At 34.0% G+C, this 24740-nt stretch overlaps 1 protein-coding gene across 3 annotated transcripts; it reads left to right on the forward strand.

Moving 5' to 3' along the window:
* On the forward strand, nt 1–23300 carry LOC120423981 (alpha-tocopherol transfer protein). Of its 3 annotated transcripts, none has more exons than XM_039587978.2 (5): nt 1–134; nt 1441–1681; nt 17031–17210; nt 22003–22097; nt 22160–23300. In XM_039587978.2, exons 3-5 carry the CDS (start codon nt 17042–17044, stop codon nt 22835–22837), a joined length of 942 nt encoding a protein of 313 aa, XP_039443912.1. In that variant the 5' UTR covers nt 1–134; nt 1441–1681; nt 17031–17041; the 3' UTR covers nt 22838–23300. The 3 variants fall into 3 exon arrangements, with proteins under 3 accessions (XP_039443912.1, XP_039443908.1, XP_039443909.1); XM_039587974.2 differs by lacking the exons at nt 1–134; nt 1441–1681 and adding exons at nt 10187–10388; nt 16890–16926; XM_039587975.2 differs by lacking the exons at nt 1–134; nt 1441–1681 and adding an exon at nt 16618–16926.
* The last annotated feature ends 1440 nt before the right edge of the window (nt 23301–24740 follow it).

Raw genomic sequence — 24740 nt, forward strand, 5'->3', positions numbered from 1 at the left:
ATCGGTCAGCTGGGTTGGTGGAGAAAATCCAGGTCGTGGTGGAAATTTGTTTTGTTTGAAGTTTTGATGTTGTGATTAGTGAGTTTTGTTTTCGATTTGTCTGAAAAACTAGTTGTAACAAGTTTGCGTCAAGTGTAAGTTTATTTCATAACTTTTCCATATGAATCATTCGCCCACTTATTCATGTTCTGTTGGATGAGCTCTCGCTCTTCTCAAAAGTTGCAAATTCTCTCCGTTCTGGCGTCGACTAGCTTCTGGGTGGCAAACAAAAAACTGCAGAGCACATCAATTTCATCTATATCGATAGAGTTGTATAGCGGAATAGTTCAGCTCAGCACAAAGGAAGGGGGAGTTAACCAGGGTTCATTAGTTCAAAGTCATTTTGTTTTATCTCTCCAATCCATCGGGTTTGTAATCAATAGTTGTGCGGTTGTTGGTGCGATGCGACCAGGAAGTTTTCCATTGAGGAAGTCTCAACTCAACTAGGGTGAGATTCTCCCTCCCAATCCATCTAGATGATGCAGCTCTCTATAGTCGAATTACATAAACGAAAGTCGTTCTAACTCGGCACAGTTAGTTTAGTGCTTGGGAGTGGAGTGAGCAGTACATCAAAGTGCAACAGATAAGGAATTAAACTTGTGATCTTTTGATGTTGGGAAAGTGCAAACGGTTCTAGGGTAAAGTGACCGGTTTTCAACCTGTTTAGACTTGGTTATTTTTTCGCAAAGTTCAAATAAGGTCAACCGTAGTACTGGAAACGCTTACAATGGAAGATATTTTTAGAACTATGCTCGGAATCTGTTCCTCGTTCGTTCCACTGCGCGAATCTGTTCGTTCCTAAAGTGCGATAGAGACTTCTGGCGATGTGTATAGTGAAGGCACCGTTGACTAACTGACGACTAGTGTAGATTGGCTTGCAAATACTCGCAGGCGGATACAACCCAGAAGAGGTCAGTTAGTCATTCATTGTGTCTGTACAAAGAGTTCAATTCTGACTGTAGTGCTAGTTGGTACACTTATCATTTTCTTTCTGTACAACAACTTTTTGTTCACTTTTTTTCGCCATTATTAAGACCAATCTGGTTCTGGTTCCGATGTGCACACAGAAAAAAATAATGTAAATTTGGAAGCTTTAATTTTGGAAGGTTTAATATTACCTCTTTTATGATGTAATTTTACCTCAATTTAAACTGAAAAAGTGACATTACACCAGAAAAGTAGTAAAATTACACATTTCCAGAGGTAAAATTACACCTTTTTTCTGACATAAAAGATGTACCCCTTCCCAGATGTAATATTACCACGATTTTTTTTTCTGTGCACCCTTCTTCACACACAAGCCCGAGTTCTGGACTTTAAACTGCACACTAGAACTAAAGTGACTAAAGTGAACTGCGCGTTGATATGACTTTGTTTTTACATTCTCTACTCTTGATACAGTTCCATTGGGAGGCCATCGGCATCGTGTACTGATTCTGCATCGACGCAGTTAAGAAAGAATTGCTCGAGTGATTAAAAGTTAGTTCCAAGCCGGACGTGGCACAGTGAGGAGGAATATAGTTCCAGATAAGAAGAACCAGTGAAAAAGGGTCGAATTTTTACAAAAAAAAAGTGCTTGTGATTATCCAGCTGGGATAGTGATTGAACAGTCGTCGTCGTTTGATCTACGAGGAATAACAAGGTGAGTCACAGATGTGTAAACACAACATGTCGTACGATTTGGGAAAATATGGTAGTTGCTCAGTTTGATAGAACCGTTTCAAAATCATTTTTAGAGACTTTGAAGATTCAGTTTAGTAAATAGTGATTTTCAAAGCATGTTTTATTCTGTTTATTCACATGTTTAAAAATCAAGGTTCTTGCCTTCTTCTTTTTATGTCTCGTCTAGATTTGATGATACAGACAGTGTGTTAAAATTGGATGGTTAAATCATGAAAAAATACATTTAGATTTGTTTGATTAAATGAGTGTGAATGCTGAAAGTGTAGGAATGTTTGTTCAATGTATTTTCAACAGGTTTCCTTAAAACTTTCTAGTTATTCTCGTGGTAAAAATATTTTGAATTCTCAAACTCAAAGCAAAATTTACAAAAAATGCAAAATTGTTTTAACATTATTTTTTTCAATCAGAGGTTTGATGAAAATAAATTTGAGCCAAAAAGTTTATGCTGCAACTTAAAAAAAAATCAAAATATTATCAAAAATGTTAAGAACGCTTTGATAAAACTTGGCGAACACGTTTGGTATGAGCAATTATCGTCAAAATCGGCCGATTTCATGATTTTTTTTCGTTTTTGACTAAGCCTTTTTGGCAGCATTTTGCATAATTGTTTTGTCCAAACAAGCCTTCATACAATTTTGGCAGCTGTCCATACAAAAATGTAATATAAATATTCGAAATTCTGTTTCTCGCGAAGGGATTTACTTATCGATTTGCTGATTGAGAATATTAAAAAAAAAAATATTACACTCTCAAAAATATTTACACATTTTTTTTAAATATTTTTTTTCCGAATGAGGTAAAAATCCAAAAAGTCTCATTTTATTTTTTGATCAATTATTTTTAAACATTCTTTAAAAGCTCAATCAAATTTCCAAATAAAAATCGATAGAAAAAAAACGTTGTAGTTTAAAGCCATTTTAGGGTCAATTAAAAAAAGTAGAAAGTGTGTTTATCATTTTTTGAAATAGTATCCACGTATGTCCATTTCGGCAAATGTTTGAAAATTCACTTTTTGGAAGATCAAGAATATCGTTTAAAAAGGGCGAAACAATTTGTTTTTGAGAATTAACTCAGGTACTCGGAAACAAATTTTCAGACATGGACCTACGTGGAAACTATTTTAATGAATCAAAAATATATTTGTTCAAATTGCTCTTGCTTGAAAATGGCACATTTTAGTAGTGTGTAAAAAACTATTAATTTACAAATTTGATTGTACCTCCAAAAAGGTTTTTGTTTTCAAGTTTTGAACATTCCCACAACCTCCCCATGAAAAATTCCATAAAAATGGGGAGGAGCAAAACAAATTTACTAACATTTAACTCGTCACTGAAAAAACTTAAAAAAAATTGTAAACTATTTAGAATACATTGTAAAATGCTTATTTATTTATTTATGTTTAACCAAAAATAGTTTAAAACAAATTTTGAATTTTGAGACCACATGTTGGTGAAAGACGTAAAGCAGTCTTGCCGCTGCTCTTTGCGAGAGAAGGCCTGCTTCGATCGTGTTTGGCCTGCGTCGTGGTTTCGCGCGGGTGAAAAAAAGAAAAAGTGACTTTGAAAGAAGCTGGCCAGTCTCGCCGTTGTTCTTTGTGAGAGAAGGCCTACTTCGATCGTGTTTGGCCTGCGTCGTTGTTTCGCGGGGGAAAAGAGGGAGAAAAAGTGTTTTTACCCAAATGCCACTTATTCATCATTACATACGCGCTGATCCCTGTTTTGCCTGATGGGATTGGAAGTTTAAAGATAGTTCGAGGATCCGTCTGGTTCTTGTTCTATGTTTAGGCGGGGCCAGACAATGCCCAATGACCTCGGAATTGGGCCGCTAGGATCTCTGCCATTCTGAAATGGGTCATTGGAAGCAGCGCGAGGGCTGTCACCACCTAATACCCGGGACTGAGATAAGCTGTATCAGCATAACCCAAGTCTGATACAAATTATACTTTCCCATAATTTCGCTGCCGGCCAGCGGGTATTGGATTGGACCACACACACACACACACACACACACACACACACACACACACACACACACACACATGTTGGTGAAAGACGTAAAAGTTTAGTAAAAAAAAATCATTGATATTTTGGATTTTGTTTTATCGTAGAATAAACTGTAAACACCTTTAAATAAAAAAAACAGGGTTGAAATTTCTTTATTTTTTTTTAATTCTTTGCATCTATTTTTGATGTACCAGAATTCAAAATTTGAAGAAAAAGTCCATTTGATTAAAAATACAATTATTGAAAATTATTGAAAATACACACTTAGATTTGTTTACCGAATTCGGTAAATTTTACCGAATTTTCAACTGCTGAACAGTTTGGCAAACTGAAAATTACCGAATTCGGTAAAAACTTACCGAAATTCGGTAATGAAATTCATTATTGTTCATCGTACAACCGAAATTCGGTAAAATTTTGTTCATTTTGACAGATGGTTTACCGATCTAAACTTTACCGATTTTTCAACTACCAAATTCGATAAAAAAAATATTGAATGTGTATTTGAAAAGGTCCTATAAGCTATAGTCTTTCATATGTTTAAAGGACCTTAAAAAAACTCTAGAACTTCTATCAGAACTGAAAAATATAAAAATTTGCATCTAGTATTCACTTGACATAGCATTTTGTATTTTTTTTTGTATTTTGATTTTTTTGAAATATGTCTTAATTTGAAATAAAAGGTCGAATTATTATCAAATATCTAAACAATGTTTAAAACTTATTATGATTGCATCACTTAGAATTTAATCAAATGAGAAAATGGTATATTTCCGTGGTTTTCAGATTTAAATGAAATCTTTACATTAGCCATTCAGAAGAAATCTTATAATGTCTTATAATAAATTAAAATTTAACAAGATAAAGTGTTGAGTGCTTTGAGTTGAATTTGAGCAAATATCCCTGTTTGTTTTTCTTGATCTAATCAGGGTGTAAGGAAAAGTCTAAACACAAAAGGTTTTCCATCAACCAGAAATCCAACAACCGCAAAACCGGATCGAAATTACTTTCGTTCTCGTTTACTCCACTGGCACCGCGGATTGTACAGCACATTTTTTTTTGTTTTTTCAATCCACCGCCCCTCCTCAAGAACCCAACCATCAACGAACGGATCTCGCGCGAGGAACGAAGAGGACAGTGCCTTTTCACACACTGGTCTACACGCGAAGCCGCCGTTGCAATATTGACGCTGAACTAGCGCATAGTCGCTAAACTTCCTAATTAATAATGCATAAAAGTGCCTGGTGTGAGTGCACGAGCGCCCGAGTAGAAGTCCGCACTGTTGGCTTATGGTTGTTTTATGGTAAAATCGGAAAACAATGCAAAAGCGTTTAGATTTTTTAAATTTTTAATGCTTTTCGATTACAAACTTTTAAGTGCAAAATTTTCCCACAATCATGCTAAAAATTGTGTATTTTTTCCTCAGAGCCACTTTTCGCGAGTATTGCCCCTAGCTAAGCAATTGCATGCCCCCGCGCCGGACTTGTACACCACAGTCTGACTTTGAGCGTTGAACAGAGACCTGATGTGGCCGGTGTAAAGCCGGTTTTCTATGTGAACTTAGTAGACACTTCTTGGCTGTACCGTCAGCTGTGGACCAAGGGTACAACGTACCGGAAAGTATAGGCGTCGTCACTTGGTTGGTTCGCTCAAACTGGCGGAGGGTGTTGCAATTACTTGACCCGCGCACGTATTTATCATAAGTGCATTGGACGGACGGTGGCGGTCCAGTTCTGTGTCGTAGACTTCCATTCGCAATTAGGAGTGAGGGGGTTAGACTGAGTTTACTGGCTGTGAATATTAATAGCAAGAGAGGAAAGTATTTTTTCCTAGCCCTAAATGGTTGGAGAACTTTGAGACGATTTACATTACCGTCCGGCATTCCATAAATTACTAAAGTGGTTTGCATTGATGTCAACAAACTACTGATTTTCTTACAAAAAGGCTGGTGTTGGCTTGTTACTATAAAAACCCAAATGTAGTTCGGTTAATATTATTTCATAATTTCTTAGCCGGCTGCATTAAAAACGGAAATCCATATTTGAACTTGACCAAAAGTGAACCTGCCCAACAATACGACATACATTGTCCACGGCGTGACTCCAGCCGCCCCGAAGATCACGGCCACGATCAGTCATCTTTCACCCGAGCAGTACCTCAAGGTCTTTGGACGTCACACACAAATGACTGAGTTGTAGGTAATTTTAATTTACCATTGCGGCGCAGTTGACGCAAATCAAAGTCAGGCAAAACAACAACTCTCAGTCAAACTTGACCCCGACGGTCGTCGGTGGGCCGCCACGGGTTGATCTCGGTCCGCGAGACAATTAGTTGAGTCTCTGTACGCGCAGACAGTTAATGATCAACGCTCTAAGGTGCAAACATTTCCACTTCATTCTCTCCTGTGATGGAGGGTCGTCGTCGGGTGTCGTCACCAGTCACCAGAAAGGTGATGAATAGGTTAATTTCAGTGCAGGCACCAACCACAGACAATGATTACTGCACACTTAGTGAGCTCTAAGTACACACATTGTGTGATCATTAAGCTACTAATCGGGCACATGTGATCGCGATTAGAGGCTTTTCATGGAAATTCCCAGAAAAGTTCACACCATTCACGTTTCGTTTTTCTCGGCAAACTGTGGATTGTAATCGGAAGTTATTAACGTTCTGTTCTTCCATTGTAAGTTGCTCTGGCGAAACTAGTTGTAAAAATGTTAACTTTGTTGAAAAATAAAAAAAAAAACATCGTTCGGGCCAACATCCTGGCGAAGACGAAGGACAAAGAGTCACTCGATCGACAAAGGGAATCTTTAAATGGTTTTGTTGTGCCGGGCTATTTTCCGCGTGACCGGTTTTCTGAAGCGTGGTGCTACAACGCATGTTCTTCAACATGGGCAGTGCGTGTGGAGCTTTATTGCTTGAGCTTGAGGCTGTTCTTTATTACTTAAGAAAATCAAAGGATTGATCAAAAACTGATTAAACAATTTCAAAATATTTTTTATTGGAAATAGCAATTTTACAAAATTTTCATTTTTGACGTTAAAAATTGAACCGAGATATCGATAATCAAAAACGAGGGCAACGCTGAGAAAATCTCATTTTCCTGTTGTTTTCCTTTGCATGGCTCAACAACCACAGGCCGTATCAATAAAGTTGAAAAAAGCAAGTAAAGTGTCCTATTTTTTAAATTGAAAATTTCAAAAAATATATATATTTCAAAATTTCTATAAACTGACAACGACACAGAAAGGGGATCAATCGCCAAATCGCGATAAAGTTTGCTGAATTTACTGAAAAATGTCGCTGTTTTTTAGCCCGCAGTAAAATTACTTGGAATCGCTTTTTTTCGCTGGTGCCAAACAAAAAAAATCATTGATTCTAGCAAAGCAGATTTCCACATAGCAAAAAAATCACTAAACTGGTAGATTTGCTTTGTTTGCTTACTGGTTGGATCAAATTTGACAAGCTGTCAAAGCTTTACTTTTAGTCTTTTACTTAGTTTCAAAATCTTGTTCAGTTGCGTCAATCAACTCTGTAATGAGAATAAAAACTGTCATTTCTGCAGCTATCCCATGTAGTAGAATTTCTGCCATAGTAGTAGAAAACTACGCTGAAAATAGCGAAAATGACGCTAAAATATCTGATGTCATGATGTAATGAGTGGAAACAAACCACCATAAGTTGCTGGTTTTAATTTTGCCAGCGGTTGGTTAAGCTTTTTTTTGTCAAATATCAGCAAAACTAAACCAGGAAAATCTCTCTGCTGATTTGGCGGTGGACCCCTTTCCGTAGATGCATTTTATCAAAATATCACTGAAGTAATGTTTAATGCATATTAGCATATCTATATATATAAAAAATTTCGATGGTTTTGTTCGAACGCGAATCAGTTCAATACGGAGCGTCGGATCGAGGTGCTCTTTGTTGCGTTGGGTTCGTATAAGTCCAAGGAAGGTTTATACGCTAACTGATTAACACTTTGGCCACTCTGGAACCGATTCCGGAACATCGGCAAATTGTATGGAGAAAGTTACGTAAAATCATATTTTGATCACAGGAGGCTGAATAAGCAAAAAATCAAAAACGTCAACAAACGAAAAAAAGAAGTAAACAAAATTACAATTTTCATTGAAAAAAAAACCTTTGCAATTGATTGTTAATTATTTAGAATACAATGCATAAATCAAGTAGGACACTTTTGAACTTTTTACAAATTTATAATTTTGGGACAATTTTTGGTAGTAGTAGAGCGTCCAATTTCCCGTCCTGGGAAAAAAATCCCTGGAATTGCCGGGATTTCTCGTAAAAAAATCCCGAAATTCAAGCGGAAGTATACATATTCTCAACTTTTTAGAACCAATTTTTATGAAAAAATTGGGCTTTGAAAAAAATAATAGGTGAAGAATCTTAAAAAAAATTTGTTCGATTCCATTTTTTGTTCAGTTCTTATAAAAAAGAATTAATGAAATGATCAGAAAATTTTAAAGCAGAATTTATTTGATTTAAAATTTATTGCAGAAGCATCTGGAAATAGACTTTAAACAAAATTGAGATTTTTGACGTTTTTGTTTACCATGATCAAATGAGATGAAAATTGAACTATGTAGTATCATTCAATATTTCAAAAACATTTCTGCAAAAAGAATTACTTCAATTCGTTTAGTACCAACTAGGTATTACACCAACTGGTGCAACAAGTATAAGAGGGCTGAATTTGAAAAAAAAAATGGAAGACTGCTTGTGGAGTGCTGTTAATTCATCGTTAATTCATCGTACAAAATCATGGTTTTTGCGCTGTGAAAAAAATGTCAGCCAAAGTCAATTACAAATCCAAAAACCAAGTGCCATTATCAAACAATAAAAAAATCATTGAAAAATTAGAGAAGCCAAAAAAATATTTTAAAAACTTGCCCAAATATTGAAAAAAAAACATTAAGTTGTTTGAAGTAAAACGAGAAATTAGATTTTTCAGGAAAAACTATTTAAATAACACTACAATTTGTTCAAGAGCTAAAACCAGTATGATTTATTCAAAAAAATTAAGATCATTTTTTGATTTATTATACGATTTGATCTTATGAAATTAGAAACAATATACATTTACTTGTAGTTACTTGATTTTTTACATGCAGTCAAGCTAATTGATTTTCACACTTATTTTCACCACTAGATTCGCTGTTATATATACTTTTCATGCTAAATATTAATCAAGCCAAGATCAAAACCATTTTCAATAAATTTGAAATTTCTCGGGAATTCCCGGGAAATTGGTTGAAAATTGTTGAAAAACAAGGACAAACTGATGATGCAAAATTACTTCTTTGAGCATACGTAAGGTACGTAAAAAGTTACAGCCAGATGAAAAATGCAAAAAAAAAAGATTGGATGGCCATAATCTCAAAGAATTGCTCAAGAAGTAACCGCACCAACCTGCTCCAGGACGATTCCAAAAGAGTGGGCGGAAGGGTCAAAAATTGCCTAACTATTCATATTTTGCAGCACACTAAAAAGTAGGAACATTTTGTTTTATTTTTTTTAAATATATTTCTAGAGTCCTATACACTGTTTTGTTTCATATGTTTATAGAACCTTTTATAAAAAAAAACTCTAGATTTTTGACCTTGAAGTTTTTTTTTATTCGGGCCATTTAACATTTTTGTTGAAAGTTTTTGTCACTCAATTCTGGCAAAAAAAAAAACACTAATGTCAACCTTAATTCAAAACAAAATTTCATACATCAAAAATAACAATTGCGATTTATTGCAAAGGTTATGGTTTAACAAAAAATATCAAATTTAGTTCTATTTAATATTCAAAAACAAGGTTATCATTCCGGGTTTCACATCGAATCTTATATAGTGGTCACTAAAATGTTCCTCAAACTTGTTTAAAATTTGCTAATATTCTGATTACGTTGAAATTGATACAGTGCCAATTTCCAACGAAACATGCAGAACATTTTGAAAAAAATTATGTTGAGAAAGGAATTTGTGGATCGATTTGATGTGTCTGGCAAAGTTGTTCATCACTTGCTTGATAATTTTGTTTGATTTTAATTCCACACGAAAATCTAATGCAAAAGTAGCAGAATTAAAGGCGATAAAACCTATTTTTAAATGTGCAAAATAATTTGCAAAATTGACCGCAAATAAATGACATAAAAAATTCCTCAGACAACTGCTAAAATTCAGTCGGTCTATACCTTTAGCTCCTCTTAGCACATATGCTAAGAATCAAAACAACCAAAACAAAACACGTTATACATACACGCTACGCTCACCTGTTATTTCCATACTCAGCAAATCACCCGCCTCTCAGCTCAGGTGCAATACGGCGTCGCGACGCCACCACCTGACTGCAGTGTCTCTCTCACTCGCTCTCACACACGCGGGAGAGAACTTTTCGCAATAAAACATTAGCGCTGATCAATATTCTATGCTAGTCTACGGTTAACGGTCTCCGGTATCGGTTCGTGTGTGATTTTACACCGCGCTGTGATCGTCGTTTGAAATTGTGCAATTTGACAAACATACACCACTACCAACTGTATGCCAAACTAATAAAGATTGTACCGGTTTGAGATTTTATTTGTGCCCTTCTCAAGCGAGTTTGTTTTATGTTCGGCGAGTGTTGTGAGAGGAAAAATTTCGCAAATTTCATGTAGGTGGAAAAATTCCACCCCGCGTTGGTGTTTTTGGTTGATTTTAGTGAATGTTTTAGAACGTGATGAAATTGAGTGTTTTTCAAGAAAATTAGAAACATTAGAAAGGCACACAATTTGATGGTTGTGAAATGCAAAAGAGCAGTGATAAATGTCTAGATACCTTAATAAAAATGAATTATGGTGCAAACATCAAACTTGACTGCTCGACGTATAGTTTTAATGTCAATTGTGTAAAAAGAAAACGAGTCACAAGTCGTAACCAAAACAGTTTGACCTTTACGCTCGGTGTGGCCAAGAAGCAAGCAAACGCCGCCGGTCCCTTCGTGTCTCTTTTTTTTCTCGGCTAATGAGAAATAATGTTTTCTCATTCGCAGCTAATTTTTCCGTTCAAATTAGTATGTTCATTAGGGAGATTAGATTTTTTGTTCACATAAGAATTTGTCAATAATTATTATGTAAAATTTTACTAAGAACAGCTTTGTCCAAAGGATAAAACGTGGTCCAAGCTTAATATCTTTTAGAAATTGTCAAATTTCACCTTGTCACCCTAATGCACTTGAATCGTTGCATGTCACAAAACTCTTGGGTGACACCAGTTGCACTTGGCATTGGGCAATTATTTGGTGGCCTAACATGATTTCTAGGCTTATTTAAATTAATGATTGGGAAGCAATCTGCTTTAAATCTGCTTGTTCCAAAGAATGATTTTGATGATCTTCCTAATTTTATGTCCCAGAACGAAGTTGAAAATTCAAATTGCGTGCCCCAACCATTAGGTGACCAAAATCTTTCAATGAACAATATGTTAATTCAAGAAAGGAAGATGCCACGGTGATTATCTGCCAACAAGGTTAGTAAACTGTCTGGCCGTCTCAAGTTCAGCGTTGACGCAAGAGATTCTAACTCCTTTTAGGAGGAACCTCAATTCGGTGCAGTGCTGTGATTCTGCAAGGCGTGACGAATCATCGAAATTGCTGATTCATTTGGGGCAAATTTGTGCCGCTAGCAGTCTGACGAGCAGAGTTAATTTGACCCAGTAAAATAGATCAAACCGCCTTTCAGGGCAAGGTCAGGTTTTAATTGTTTTTATGTCTGCTTTTTATTACCATCTTTGATCAATCTTACGACTGCCAAAATCATCAAACTTTGCAGATTTTTATTTATTAAAATTTTCAAGACATATTTTTTCCATTTTCAAATATTAGTCATGATTTAAAAAATTCCGACAATAACGATTTATTTTTCACTTTGTTTTTTTTTTTACTTTTAAATATTTAATACATATATTTTTTAAATCTGTTCTTAGTCTAGTTACCACAATTTCACAACAGTCCAGTTCAACTTACTAGATCTTAAAAGCTCAAAAGTTGGAATATATCCAATTGCGAAAACGTAGAAAATCCCCAAATTTTAAACTTCAAAATTGATGGACTTCTTCACTTTAAGTCAAGTTTGTAGAATAATCAGTTAAGTTTTATTTACAGCGCTGCTTTAAAAACTCACAAAATCAGTATTTCAGGCCGTTGAAAATATTTTTAAAATTTATTTCGATCCACCCAAAAAAAATATTTTTTCGAAGCAAAAAAAAATATTTATTAGTCGTTATTTTTAATATTCAATAAAAAAAACAATTAAGCTGATGTAAAATTAGGGCGTCTAATTTTCCAGGGTTTTGGATTTCCCGGGAAACAGGAAAACTATTTTTGGAATCCCTGGAAATTTTTGAAACAGTCGTAAACTCGTTGTTTTCATTATATTTCATATGTTTTCAAGCTTAAAATCATAGAGTTAGCTCAATAATAGTAATCTAAACAAGGAAGACACTTTTTAAATAGCTTAAAAGAAATTGAAATTTGAAATTTTGGTGTGTTTTGGATGTACTGAATAAACTAAAAAATTTAATTCTATTTTGATTCATATTAAATAAGTCCATAAATAAATATTTATTTTTATTTTATTTTTATTTGACGTGACTAGAAAGCTTGAAAAATTTCTTTGAAAATGTCTATAAAACATAAAGCGACAACAAATAAAATGATATCAGTCAATGTAAAATATGTCAAATATGTGTTGTATTTCATTTTTTATACAAAACATGTTTTACAAATTATCTTTAACCCTCTACCGCCCAAATTTTTTTTCGAAAATTTTTATTTTTCCCGTGTTCAGGAGGTCATTTTGAGCAACTTTTGTTCTACGAAAAACTTTACTTCTCTTGTTTTATGTTTTTCATGTTTCATTTTTAGTATTTTAATTTGCATTTATCTTGTTTAGTTTATGTTTGTTTTTGGTAGTATTTGGCCTACTCTACCACCTCCTATCATTACATTTGGCCTATCTAATTTTTTCATGTTTTTACAGTAACTTTTTCAATTTTTTGCATGTTTTTCACATTTTCTGCTATAAAATGGAACCATTATCATTTAAATTGTAAATAAATGCGTAGAGGCATAGCCTGGGGCACTAGAAAAATTACTGCATACTTCTTTTTACTTAAAATATAGGAAACAGGTCTTACCCGAAAAACTTCGTCTTTTCCTTTTTTTCGTTTGTTGACGTTTTTACCTTTTTCCTTGTTCAGCCTCCTATGATCAAAATTTGATTTTACGCAACTTTTTCCATACAATCTGCAGATGCTTTGGAATCGCTCCCAGAGTGGCCAAAGTGACAAATTTTCAGCATATAAACCTTCCTTGAGCTTATAAGAACCCAATGCAACAAAGAGCACCTCGATCCGACGCTCCGTATTGAACTGATTCGCGTTCGAACAAAACCATCGAAATTTTTTATATATATAGATGTTAGTAAAAAACACAGCCAAAGTTAACCCCTAAAAAAAATCAATTTTTAAAAACATTGGCAAAGTCACATAAAACAAGTCAAATTTCCAACCCTAAAATTTTCCAAAATTTTAAAAGTTCTTCTTTCCAATGCTTTTTGAAGATCAAAAATTGGTTGAAAAATGGATTTTTGGCGATTTTTTGAATCGAAGCCCGTCTAGAGGCGGGGTTGGGTTGTAGAGGGTTAAGTTACTGCCGCCAACTGGAAAAAAACAAGACTACACCCTGATTTTAGGAAAATAAATTTTGAAATCGGTGTACTAACTTTTTTGTTCTTTTCTGTTTTTATCGATATTTTGCTCAACCAAACCTGAATTTTCAGACCAAATTTGATTATATTTTTTCAATTACGGGAATTCCCTGGACAAATTATAAAAAAATCCCAGTGTTCGAGAATTCCTGGTTTTAGAAAAATCCCGGGAATTTCGTTCCGGAAATGTAAAATGCTTGTTTAACCATTACCTATTATTACAATTTTTATATTTTTTGGCCCACCATTTTAAAACCTACAGGATTATGAGAATTCAACAAATGCTAATTACATTTTTTTTAACCAATAAGTTTCCTTCGCCTTTTTGTTATATATTCAAATAATTGAATGAAAACCATGAAAACAATACTCGCTGTTGTCCTACGCATAATTTTGTATAATTAAATAGGCAAAAATATTTATTTTTAAGCAAAAAATAATAAAAAGCCTACTATAAAAAAAAAATAATTATATAAGACACATAAAAATATTTTTTGCAATTTCGTCGTGAAACTACTTACTTTTCCTGTCATTCTTGAACGACGAAATGGCCTACTTTTCTGTACCAAAAATAACAGAATCGAATAGCAACACTTTTCAAAATAAATGCTGAATAGTTCTACTTTTCAGCACTTGTTTCGAAAAGTAACACTTTTCAACATTTTTTTGATTTAAACGATTTATTGACAAAATACATGAAAATTCGACTTAATATTTCACTCAATAAGTGTTTTTCGAAATTGCAAAAAAAGTTGTATGGAACTCGTTGCAAAACTTGAAAAAATCCTCTTTTTGCAACTTGTTGCATAAACTACTATTTCGCTGCTGTTTACAACTTTTACATTGTCATTTACCAATTCAATCATGTGTTCGATTCACCGCAAATTCCTGAAATGGATTTAAATTTGGATTATTTTTTTTGGCTCAAACTTTTTGGGGGTCTCCCCGATGACCAAAAAAGCTATTAAGTGTCATTGGTCATCCATAAAATTTTGACAGTTGTCTATACAAAAATGTTAGGTAAATATTCGAAAAAAAATTCTATTGTTGGAATTTTCTGATTGATTTGGTGTCTTGGGCACAAGTTGATGCTAGAAAAATTTACGACTTTTACAATATTTCTTTTTCAATTTTTTTCCCTCAAATTCGCATTTATTTAATTTTTGAAAGAAGAACCATAGAGAAGTACAGCCCAAAAAATCCACTGAGTTAAAATTTTTAACCAAAAAAAAAAAAATTTACCAAAACATTTTTATACTACAATTTTAACTAAAAATATATTTTTTGTAATTCACAAAATAAAAAAAATATCAGATAAAAGAAAAACAATCAGTGTAATTCAAGTTTTTGAATTCTCATTCAAGTTTTCAATGTTCAATGATTAATAAAACGTTTCTGAAATTTTCTGATCTTAAAAAAGCATGTTGAAGGTTTTAGAATCTAGAGTAAATGGGTTTCCTTTGCAGATAGGACCTTTGAAAGTGTAATCTAGGAATCTAGTCTAACATTTGAAATTTAAAATTTCGTTACATTGCATATTCGGAATTTGGATTTTGAATACTTTCGAAAACGGTGAACTTTTAGTATAGAATTGCTCATGTGCATTATTATTGTTCTAGTTTTAGAGATAAACTATTCGTATGCTTCCTTATTTTGGGAAATTTATAAAAGGGGTATTTAAGGGAACTTTATACAAATTTTTATTTTGCTATTGCAATTTTGGTTTTGCAACTAATTTGTTACTTTAGGTAATTTAAAAGAAAAAAAAAACATTTTTGGAAATATCTATCCGTAGTTTTTTCATTTGAAAAGCTCCAAAAAATCCCATAATTTTCAAAGTCGAAGAATTAGAGAGTAATTAAAATTTAATATCATTTACTACATAGCCCTCTGCCCAGGAAATCTGGTACTCCAGCACTATTTTTTATGTTTATTTGTTTTTTATTCTTATCTTAATCCTGACCTACGCCAGAAATTCGGATTGATCCCCCGTGTAATCCCCCCTCGCCTCGTATCAAATCACTAGATTCTCACGTGTCCGATAAGAAATAATCGCACCACTTAATGTGGGAAAAGATTCCCGATTGCATCTGATATAATAATCGAATCTCCAACACTCTCAGAGACGCGCGCGCGCGTCAGCGAATGAAAGTGTTATTATCGCCAGAGTAGTACCAAGTAGGGGAGAGTGGGGAGACTTGATCCCCTTTTTTGTATCGCGCATAACTCTGTCAATTTCTCACAAAACTAAAAACTTTTTGCATGAATTGAAAGCTTAAACATTCATCTATGTTTGGCTAATAAGGGTATTTCATCAGATGAACTCTTCGAATCATGCCAAGCGTTTTAAAAAAAAAATATTTCAAAACGGCATTTTAAAAATGTTAGGGGTACCTTGATCCCCCTTTCAACATTTTGAAGAAATCTTAAGCAAAATGTTTCTTATTCATCCAAACTTTTAATTTTCTATAATTTACAGCAATTTCGTGATCAAAATATAACAAGCTTAGTATGTAAAATATTTAAAAACTTAAAATATTATTTTTTAGACCAAAATTAAGCATGTTTACAAAAGCTGGAAATTTTTGTTTACAAAACTTTTGAAAAAAGGTTCAAACTGCAGTTAGTTATGTACAACTATACTAAAGGAAACTATGTATGAAAACCCAGCCCAATTAATTAATCTTGAGGCTGATTCCAGTGACTGTAAAAATGCAGGGATCAAGTCTCCCTAAACGCACTTTTTTAAACAATTGATTGTAAAAATAGTATGACGATAAATTTAACGTCAAATGCGTAAGGGTTTTGGAGTCGATATGTTTATCAAACAATTCAAGTATAAAAAATATTTTTTTGAATATTTTTTGAGTGTTTTCTATACTTATCAAAACAAAGAAAAAAGATCTCTTGGAAGTTTTATGCAGCACTTAAAAAAAAAAAAGGGTTTTAACTCAATCTAAACATTTTTTAATTTTTTTCTTTGTTTTCTACAATGAGTTTTAGTCAATTTCGCACAACTTTCTAGAACAAAGCTAATTGTTTTACCCACATGCTGACGAGATACAGGCTTGGGATCAAGTGTCCCCGGGGATCAAGTCTCCCCACTCTCCCCTACTACTCGTCACCTGTTAGGTACACGCGGAAATGATCCGCCTTCTCTAGTAGTGTGGTGTGTATAGAACCCGCTAGATAATCACCCACTGTAGACAATCTAATTACAGCTGGTCATTACGGTGTGCCGTGATATCAGCCACACGTATAATATAATGTTCGATGCTTTGGCCGCACCGTTCAAAACATCCTGAACCACTGCTTTGAGCAGATCTGTTGTTGAAAACACTCAATTTCATTGCATTTTCGTTATTTTTTAATTTTAATAATTTTGACTTTTCGTAACCACTTAACAGCTTGTGTGAAGTAGTGAAAATAGTTTAATCAAAATGAGTAAGTGTCCTTCTTCCCTCCCAAATCGAATCACATTTCCGGCTGTCCGCTTTCCCGTAATCAAATCAACTAATTTCTTTCTTCTCAACCTTCTCCAACCGCAGGAGTTCCAACGATGCTGTCCGAGGTGGACGAACTACCTTCGATCCAGCTGGGCGATTATTTGCTCAGGTTCGAGCTCGAAGATCTGACCCCGTTTGGAAAGGAAGTTGCTCTCAATGAGCTACGAGAAACGCCCGAAATTAAGGAGCAAGCCGTCGCCGAACTGAAGGCCATGTTTGAGGGTGAGTAATTCATAGGGCAGCACTTGAATATCCGTAGAAAATATTGTCCTTTGTTGTACAAAATCTCAAGCAAAGATAAGAAAAAAACAAGTTCGTCACTTGCCTTCGAGCAAGTCTCTCGGTTGATCTGTTGACGTCGATCGGAGAGTCGTGACTCATTTCGGTTCGTAAAACGCCCCCAGCTGTATCTCCGCCACAGTTTATGGGCGTGAAGAGTACGAGTACTCGCGCAAGACCTGTTTGTACTTGTTTGTGCTATGCACGCGCAGTTTACTTTCTTTCGCTATTCGTCTTCATATTCCTTGTACTGCACAAGTTCACGGTCGAACGCAGTCAAGTTCAATGGGTGTTCCGTACGTTTATTGCAACGCAAAGTTCTTATTGACTTTGCAGCGAGACAACCTTGAAAAATTGCAAGGAATTGGACAAATCGCCAAATCAGTTTGAAAAATTTAGAAAAGAAATGTCTTAAACATTATTCTTTTTAGCAACGTTTTTTTTTTAAATTTGTTTTGCTTTTTTTGATAAGCACTTCTTAACTATTTTTTTTTAAGTTTTCATCAAGACGTATGGGTTTAAAATGATTTTTTGGATACAAAAATTATGGCGTTGGATGTGTTATTTCAACAGTAACAAAACTTGCCATTTTGTGGGCGATGTCGTCAATAAACGCTTCCGTTTCGACAAGTATGATAGATTTGGGCTATCTGAACACGTTCCAATCGTCAGAATGGAATTGTTGTAAATTTGCTGCCAATCATTAAAATTCTAAATTTTGGGAAAACTTTTACATGGTTGTTCAAGATAATTCCATTGCATGTATGCCCGGAATTTACAATTTTATTTATTGGCAGGAAATTCAATTAAATTCAATTATGTCGATTGGAGCGTATTCAGGGAGCCCAAACCTATCATAGCTTGTCGAAACTGAAGCGTTTACCGACATCAACTTCAAAAATGTCGATGTTTGTATCCCCTAAAGTTTTATCTCTGCTGCATGTTTGACCACTTTGAGCACTCTTTAAAACTATAAATAATGGCAAAAGGAAGAAACTTTCGAAGGCCTCTGAAGAGTATGCACACAAGATGCATACTAGTTTTTTAATGTCAAGTGGATGTTTGTTAAGATTATTTTTTCTTTAGAACAAAATCGTATTAAAATGTTCCTCTATTTTTTTACAAATATTGAATAAATTGAGTTAAGCTGAATTAATCAGTTTTTTCCAATGAAATCCAATTTGAAGTACAAATCTCTATTTTCAATATTTTACTATAAAAATTGTGCTATTTAAAAACAATGTGAATATTTGAATGTATTTTAATCATGTTTAATCAAAACATAATAAAACTTGATATTCAAAAACGTATTGTTCATTAATTAAATTTAGGTTGCAAATTACATTGAAATAGCAGTGATTTAGATATTTTTTGAGGTATGTTTACACTTTTTTGTCATTACCAGATGTAATAATACCATGATTGTTTACCAGGAAAAAAAAGTGCTTTAAAATGTAATTGCAAAAAAACAAACTTGAAGTTAACCAAGATCTTTTTTGTACTTTTTAATATCATTAAAATATGGTTGAAAGTGTCAAAACATCTTCTTTCTCTATATTTTACTTTTTTGAACTTTGGTGTGTTATATAGCATTTACTCAGCTTTTCAAAAATATTTTTTCAAGAGTTGGCGAACATATGCACTTCTAGCTAAACATTGTAATAGGGCCGAAGCCGAAGTGTAAACAAAGAGTCTATCCTGCTCGTTCCAAATGTAAACATCAACTGACGTGAGCAGGATAGACTCTTTGTTTACACTTCGGCTTCGGTCCTTTTACATTGTTTTGCTTGACTTATTTAAAAAAAAGAAAAACTGCGACTATTTTCAAAAAAGTTACCTAAAAATGGCTTTAACTTGAAAACGGTGCACTTTATCAAAATTTTACTAAAGTACTTTTTGATTGCAAATTTGATTTTACATCGAAAAATGAAGTTGAACATTTTTTGCGACCAATATTTCGATTTTTTGAAAAAATCAGTATTGATTCAAAAATTCATAACTTGGTCAAAGATTTTTTGCACAACCTGAAAATTTCTGAAAAGTTGGCATTTGATGTCCCCTAAAACATATAAAAAAAAATTAAAAATAGTGTTTTTGCAAATCAAGTTTTAGTGACAAAAAGTTAAATTAAAAATCACCAAAAAAAAATTTACCGTGTATCATTTTTTTTGAGTGTAGTCCTTATCCATACCTCCATAGTCCCGCCCGTGTGGATCAATCGGACCGCGCACTGGCTCACAATCCAGAGGTTGCTGGTTCGAATCCCGCGGCGGGCGCTCTAAAATTCTTTGTGTAAATATGGGTATTCGGCGCCGTCGCTCCGTGCCATACTCTAGTACACTTAGGAGCCCAGGGCGGCGAAGTCCTTGTAGTTAAAAAGGAAGACACTAGTGGTTGGTACTAGCAATGATTGCCGACAGCTATAAAGTCAACTTCGTTCCTTATCCATACCTACAACTTTGCCGAAGAAACCAAATCGATCAAAAAATTCCTTCAAAAGATACAGATTTTTGCATTTTCATACATCATTTTTGTATGGACAGCTGCCAAATTTGTATGGAAAATTATATGGACAAACTAATGATGCAAAATGGTTTTTTGGGCATACCGAAAGCACCATAAAAGTTCAGCTGAATTAAAAAATACAAAAATTAAAATTCAAAAAAGATTGATTTTGTAAAGAATTGCTTTTATGCAATATAGCATAAATTGATTTTGATTAGCAGATTGAATCAATTGTTGAAATGGTTAAAAGTTATTTTTTTTATTGTTTTATCATTTACTTTTTTTCAGTTTTTCGAACATGAAATCAAATCAAATCAAATCAAATTATTCGCTCTACAGCATTGCCTTGGCGTTCTCGATTGCGAGATTCCTACTCGAAACTAGGTGTTCGAAGGCTTGATTGTTGAGGCAATTGCAAACCTCTTTTAACACCTTAGCTTCCATCCACCCCGGGATTCGAACTGACGACCTTTGGATTATTAGTCCAACTGCCTACCAGCGACTCCACCGAGGCAGGACCCAGGGAGACGACTCCTACACCTGGACTGAGCTTACGACCTAACCATTTTAGCATAGTCCGGGGCCAACATTTACTTCCCGTCCGACGGAAGGCGTGATCAGACAAATCTCGTCTCGAAAAATGCCACCGGGACCGTCTGGGATCGAACCCAGGCCGACTGGGTGAGAGGCAATCACGCTTACCCCTACACCACGGTCCCGGCGAACATGAATTGTCTTTAAAAAAATATTTTGTCTTAGGTATTGATTCTTAAAGTTTTCATCCTCTTGAGAAAGAGACATTTTCAGTCCAGTTCTGAAAATATTTGTAGCTGGCGTCCTGTTTTCTACCCAAACAATAAAAACAACTAACTTTTTATCGTCCACTGGCTTTAATTGCTTTTTAATAAATGTAATATTTATATCATGGCTTGTTATTTCAATTTTCTTTTTTTTAGTTTTTATGTTTGTATTGTTATAGAACCTAATAAAAACAATCCAGTTTATGTTTTACGTTACATTTCCAAAAATGTTGAATATCTATTCACAGGATTCTGAGATATGGTCTTTTGAAGAAGAAACATTATCGGAATTTGGTACATTAATTGAATATTAAGCACCATGCGTCTCCAGCAAAGTGAATTGTGAACTCACTTCGATGGAGAAGGATGGTACTTTTAGTTCGATTGATATACCGAAATCATAATATCTCAGAATCCTGCCAAAAGACATTCACCACGATATGTTGCGTGAACCATTCTAAAAAATCAAAGAAACTTATTTTCAGCTTTTAGCTCTTTGGTTCTGTGACCTTCAATTCAACAAATAAAGTTAGCATTTGATCTATAAGTGTATTCAGCTGTATTTAAAACATAGACTATAATTAGTTATTGAATTGAACCTTTCGAGCTAAAATTGGTTAAGCCATTCCGGAGATAAAATTTTTGGGAAATTGTGATTTTTACGAAAATCGTCAAAAATATTTTTTTACCACCTTATTCGACAACAATAAAATACGAGTCAAATTTTTTTGGCCAAGGAACTCCCATGCCAAATTTGAGTCAAATCGGAGCACTTTCGATCCGAATCCTGCTGGTTTGTCGTAGAATCGCTGTATGATGAGCCCATTTCCTATTAAGGATGAACATCACATTAAAAGTACATCTTAAGCCCGATACAAATTACATGTGCCTAAGATTGTTTCGCTTCATTATAGGAAACAATCTATTAGATTTCGCCATAAGTGTCTGAACCAAAAAGTGCTCGTCACGATGAGGTCTTTCCAAAGACCAGGTTATCGTCACTCGCCAATGTTGACAATATCGAGTCACATCAAAGCTTAATAGCAAAATCCAGAAAAACTGGAATCGACAAAAAATGTGCGCAAATAGCGCGAAACTACCGGCGGCTAACTGACAAAGGCGGACGACTCAAGTCAAACAAATCTCCAAAGACAATCGTGAGTAAATTGTTTGATTTTCTCATGATGGCTGATGAACGGCTACACACTTGTTTATTACTTCGTACAGTCATCAGCATAGAAAAATGCAAGCTATGAACAGCTTGTTTGGCTTGTTTATTCTTGTTGTGCATTGAATAACAATAATTTTGATACGGATCTGTTACAGAAATTGATCAACAGTGCGTCTCCATTGAATTTGATGGAGTCGCATGGTTAATGAACTAACTATAAGTTTAACAATAAATTCATAATTTTATTTCTCATTTTCAGGCGTTGAAGATCTGGTGGTCCCCCTGGACAATGACGACTGGATGGTTCGATTCCTGCGACCGTGCAAATTCTACCCCAAGAGCGCCTTTGAACTTGTAAGTTTGATCCGCCGAATCTCTCCACATAATCAAAGTCTAATCACACCTCCTCCCCCCAGATTCAACGCTACTACCAGTTCAAGGTCAAACACGCCGACATGTACCTGGACCTGAGTCCCTCTCGGGAGGCGAACATTTTCAAGCAGAACATCCTGGCCGTATTCCCCAATCGAGATCAGCTCGGCCGTCGCATTCTTCTGCTTGAGCTGGGCAAACACTGGCGCCACAAGGAGGTCAGCCTGGACGAGGTCTACAAAGGTTGCGTGCTGTTCCTGGAAGCGGCCATGCTCGAACCGGAAACCCAAGTTCACGGCGCCGTCGTAATCTTCGACATGGACGGCCTCACGATGCAGCAAGCTTGGCAGTTTACGCCACCCTTTGCCAAGCGGATCGTCGACTGGCTCCAGGACGCTGTCCCGCTCCGGATCAAGGGAATCCACATCATCAACCAGCCGAAAATATTCAACATCGTGTTTGCCCTGTTCAAGCCAATTCTGCGCGAGAAGCTGCGCAACCGAATCGTTTTTCACGGCACGGACCGCGAATCGCTCTACAAGCACATTTCGCAAGAGTGCCTTCCGCCGTGCTACGGTGGAACCGTTGACGCCCCCCGAGTTCAGGGAGAACAATGGTACGAACTGCTCATCAAGTGTGACGATGAGTACACCGCGATCAACAAGTACGGCTACCTGAAGCAGATGGACGAAATTAGAATCAAGAAGAGCAAGAAAAAGTGAGAAAATCCACCTAGAATCAAATGAGGGAACACAAACACAAAAAAAACAGTAACGGAAATGTGATCAAAAAACCAGACTAAATTGATCGAGACCTAAGTTATCAAGTAACAAACACACACAAAAAACACACTAGCTTTATTGTTTTAATACATCGTAATTTTAGTGGAGCTCAGCCATTCCTACTACTTAAAAAACAATCAAAATATCTCACCGCGCAGAATGTTAGTTTTGTAGTATTTATATTTATTAACATTCTGTACATGCCAGAAGAACAATGGAAAAAGACAACTCTCTGTTGGTATAAAGTGCTTAATCGTAATCGGAGAATAAGGTTAAGGTTTTCTAGTTTGTAGCGTGTAAATAATCAACTTTATATTCCAGAGAAATTAACGCGTTCGAAACTGTTCAAATCATAGGTAGAATGTTTTAGTTATTTTTATTAAAAAGATCGTATTGGAATTGATGAAAAAATTAGCTTAGCAAAAATAAAAGCGATTTAATCTTGTTATCGAAATATACATTTTGTTTTTTTTTAAGCTGGTGACATCAAAACTTCCGGTTCAAATGAGTGACAAATGTAAAAAAAAAACACCAACAAAAATAATTCTTGTTTTTTTATTTCTTAAATTTCCTGATATTTTTATTTCTTAAATTTCTTAAATTTCTTAAATTTCTTAAATTTCTTAAATTTCTTAAATTTCTTAAATTTCTTAAATTTCTTAAATTTCTTAAATTTCTTAAATTTCTTAAATTTCTTAAATTTCTTAAATTTCTTATATTTCTTATATTTCTTAAATTTCTTAAATTTCTTAAATTTCTTAAATTTCTTAAATTTCTTAAATTTCTTAAATTTCTTAAATTTCTTAAATTTCTTAAATTTCTTAAATTTCTTAAATTTCTTAAATTTCTTAAATTTCTTAAATTTCTAAAAATTTTTAAATTTCTTAAATTTTTTAAATTTCTTAAATTTCTTAAATTTCTTAAATTTCTTAAATTTCTTAAATTTCTTAAATTTCTTAAATTTCTTAAATTTCTTAAATTTCTTAAATTTCTTAAATTTCTTATTTTTGTTTTCTTAAATTTCTTATTTTTGATTTCTTAAATTTTCTTAAATTTCTTAAATTTATAAAGTTTCTTAAATTTTCTTAAATTTCTTAATTTTTTTTAAATTTGTGAAATTTAAAAAAAATTCTAGAATTTCTTAATTATTATATTTTTTAAAATTTCAATTTTTTTTTAAATTTTTGAAGATTGAAAAAACTTTGATTTTTTTAAATTCAAATTCTGATGGTTTTAAAAATGATAAAACATGTGTATAATAATAGATTTATTTTTTTTTATGCTCAAAATAATAAAAAAAAATCTTTAAAAATTCAAATTAAGATAACTTAAATAGCTGATCAAATTAAATGAATCTTTCACTTCAGAAAATAAAAAAAAACTGAATTTTGTAAAAAATATACAATAGATCATTTTTTTTAATGAAATTTAAAAATCTATAAAAAAAATCTTATTAAATTTTATTATAACATCTTGCAGATCCTCAAAATTTTTAAAAGCTCTACAAAATTCAAATCTGAATATTAAATATTCAAAGGAGAATGGGCGGATTTGGTCCAAGGATGTACACGAACGGGAGAAACTTTATTCGAAAGATCTCGCCGAGACATGAAAAAAGTCTTCTGGACGAACTCTCTAAACCCCGGGGTTCAAAAGTTACAAGTTGTTGAAGTTTGAGTATTTTGGGTTAAAATGTACAAAAAATCGTATTTTTGCTATTTCTAAAATCACTCATAAAATCCTTATTTTATTATGGATTTGGATCATCTTGACTTTATTCGACGCGTATCACCAAAAACTATAAGTTCTGACATGTTTTAGCATGATTGAAACATGACTTCTC

This window comes from Culex pipiens, chromosome 2, assembly GCF_016801865.2.
Source record: "Culex pipiens pallens isolate TS chromosome 2, TS_CPP_V2, whole genome shotgun sequence".
Classification (NCBI taxonomy): Eukaryota; Metazoa; Arthropoda; class Insecta; order Diptera; family Culicidae; genus Culex; species Culex pipiens.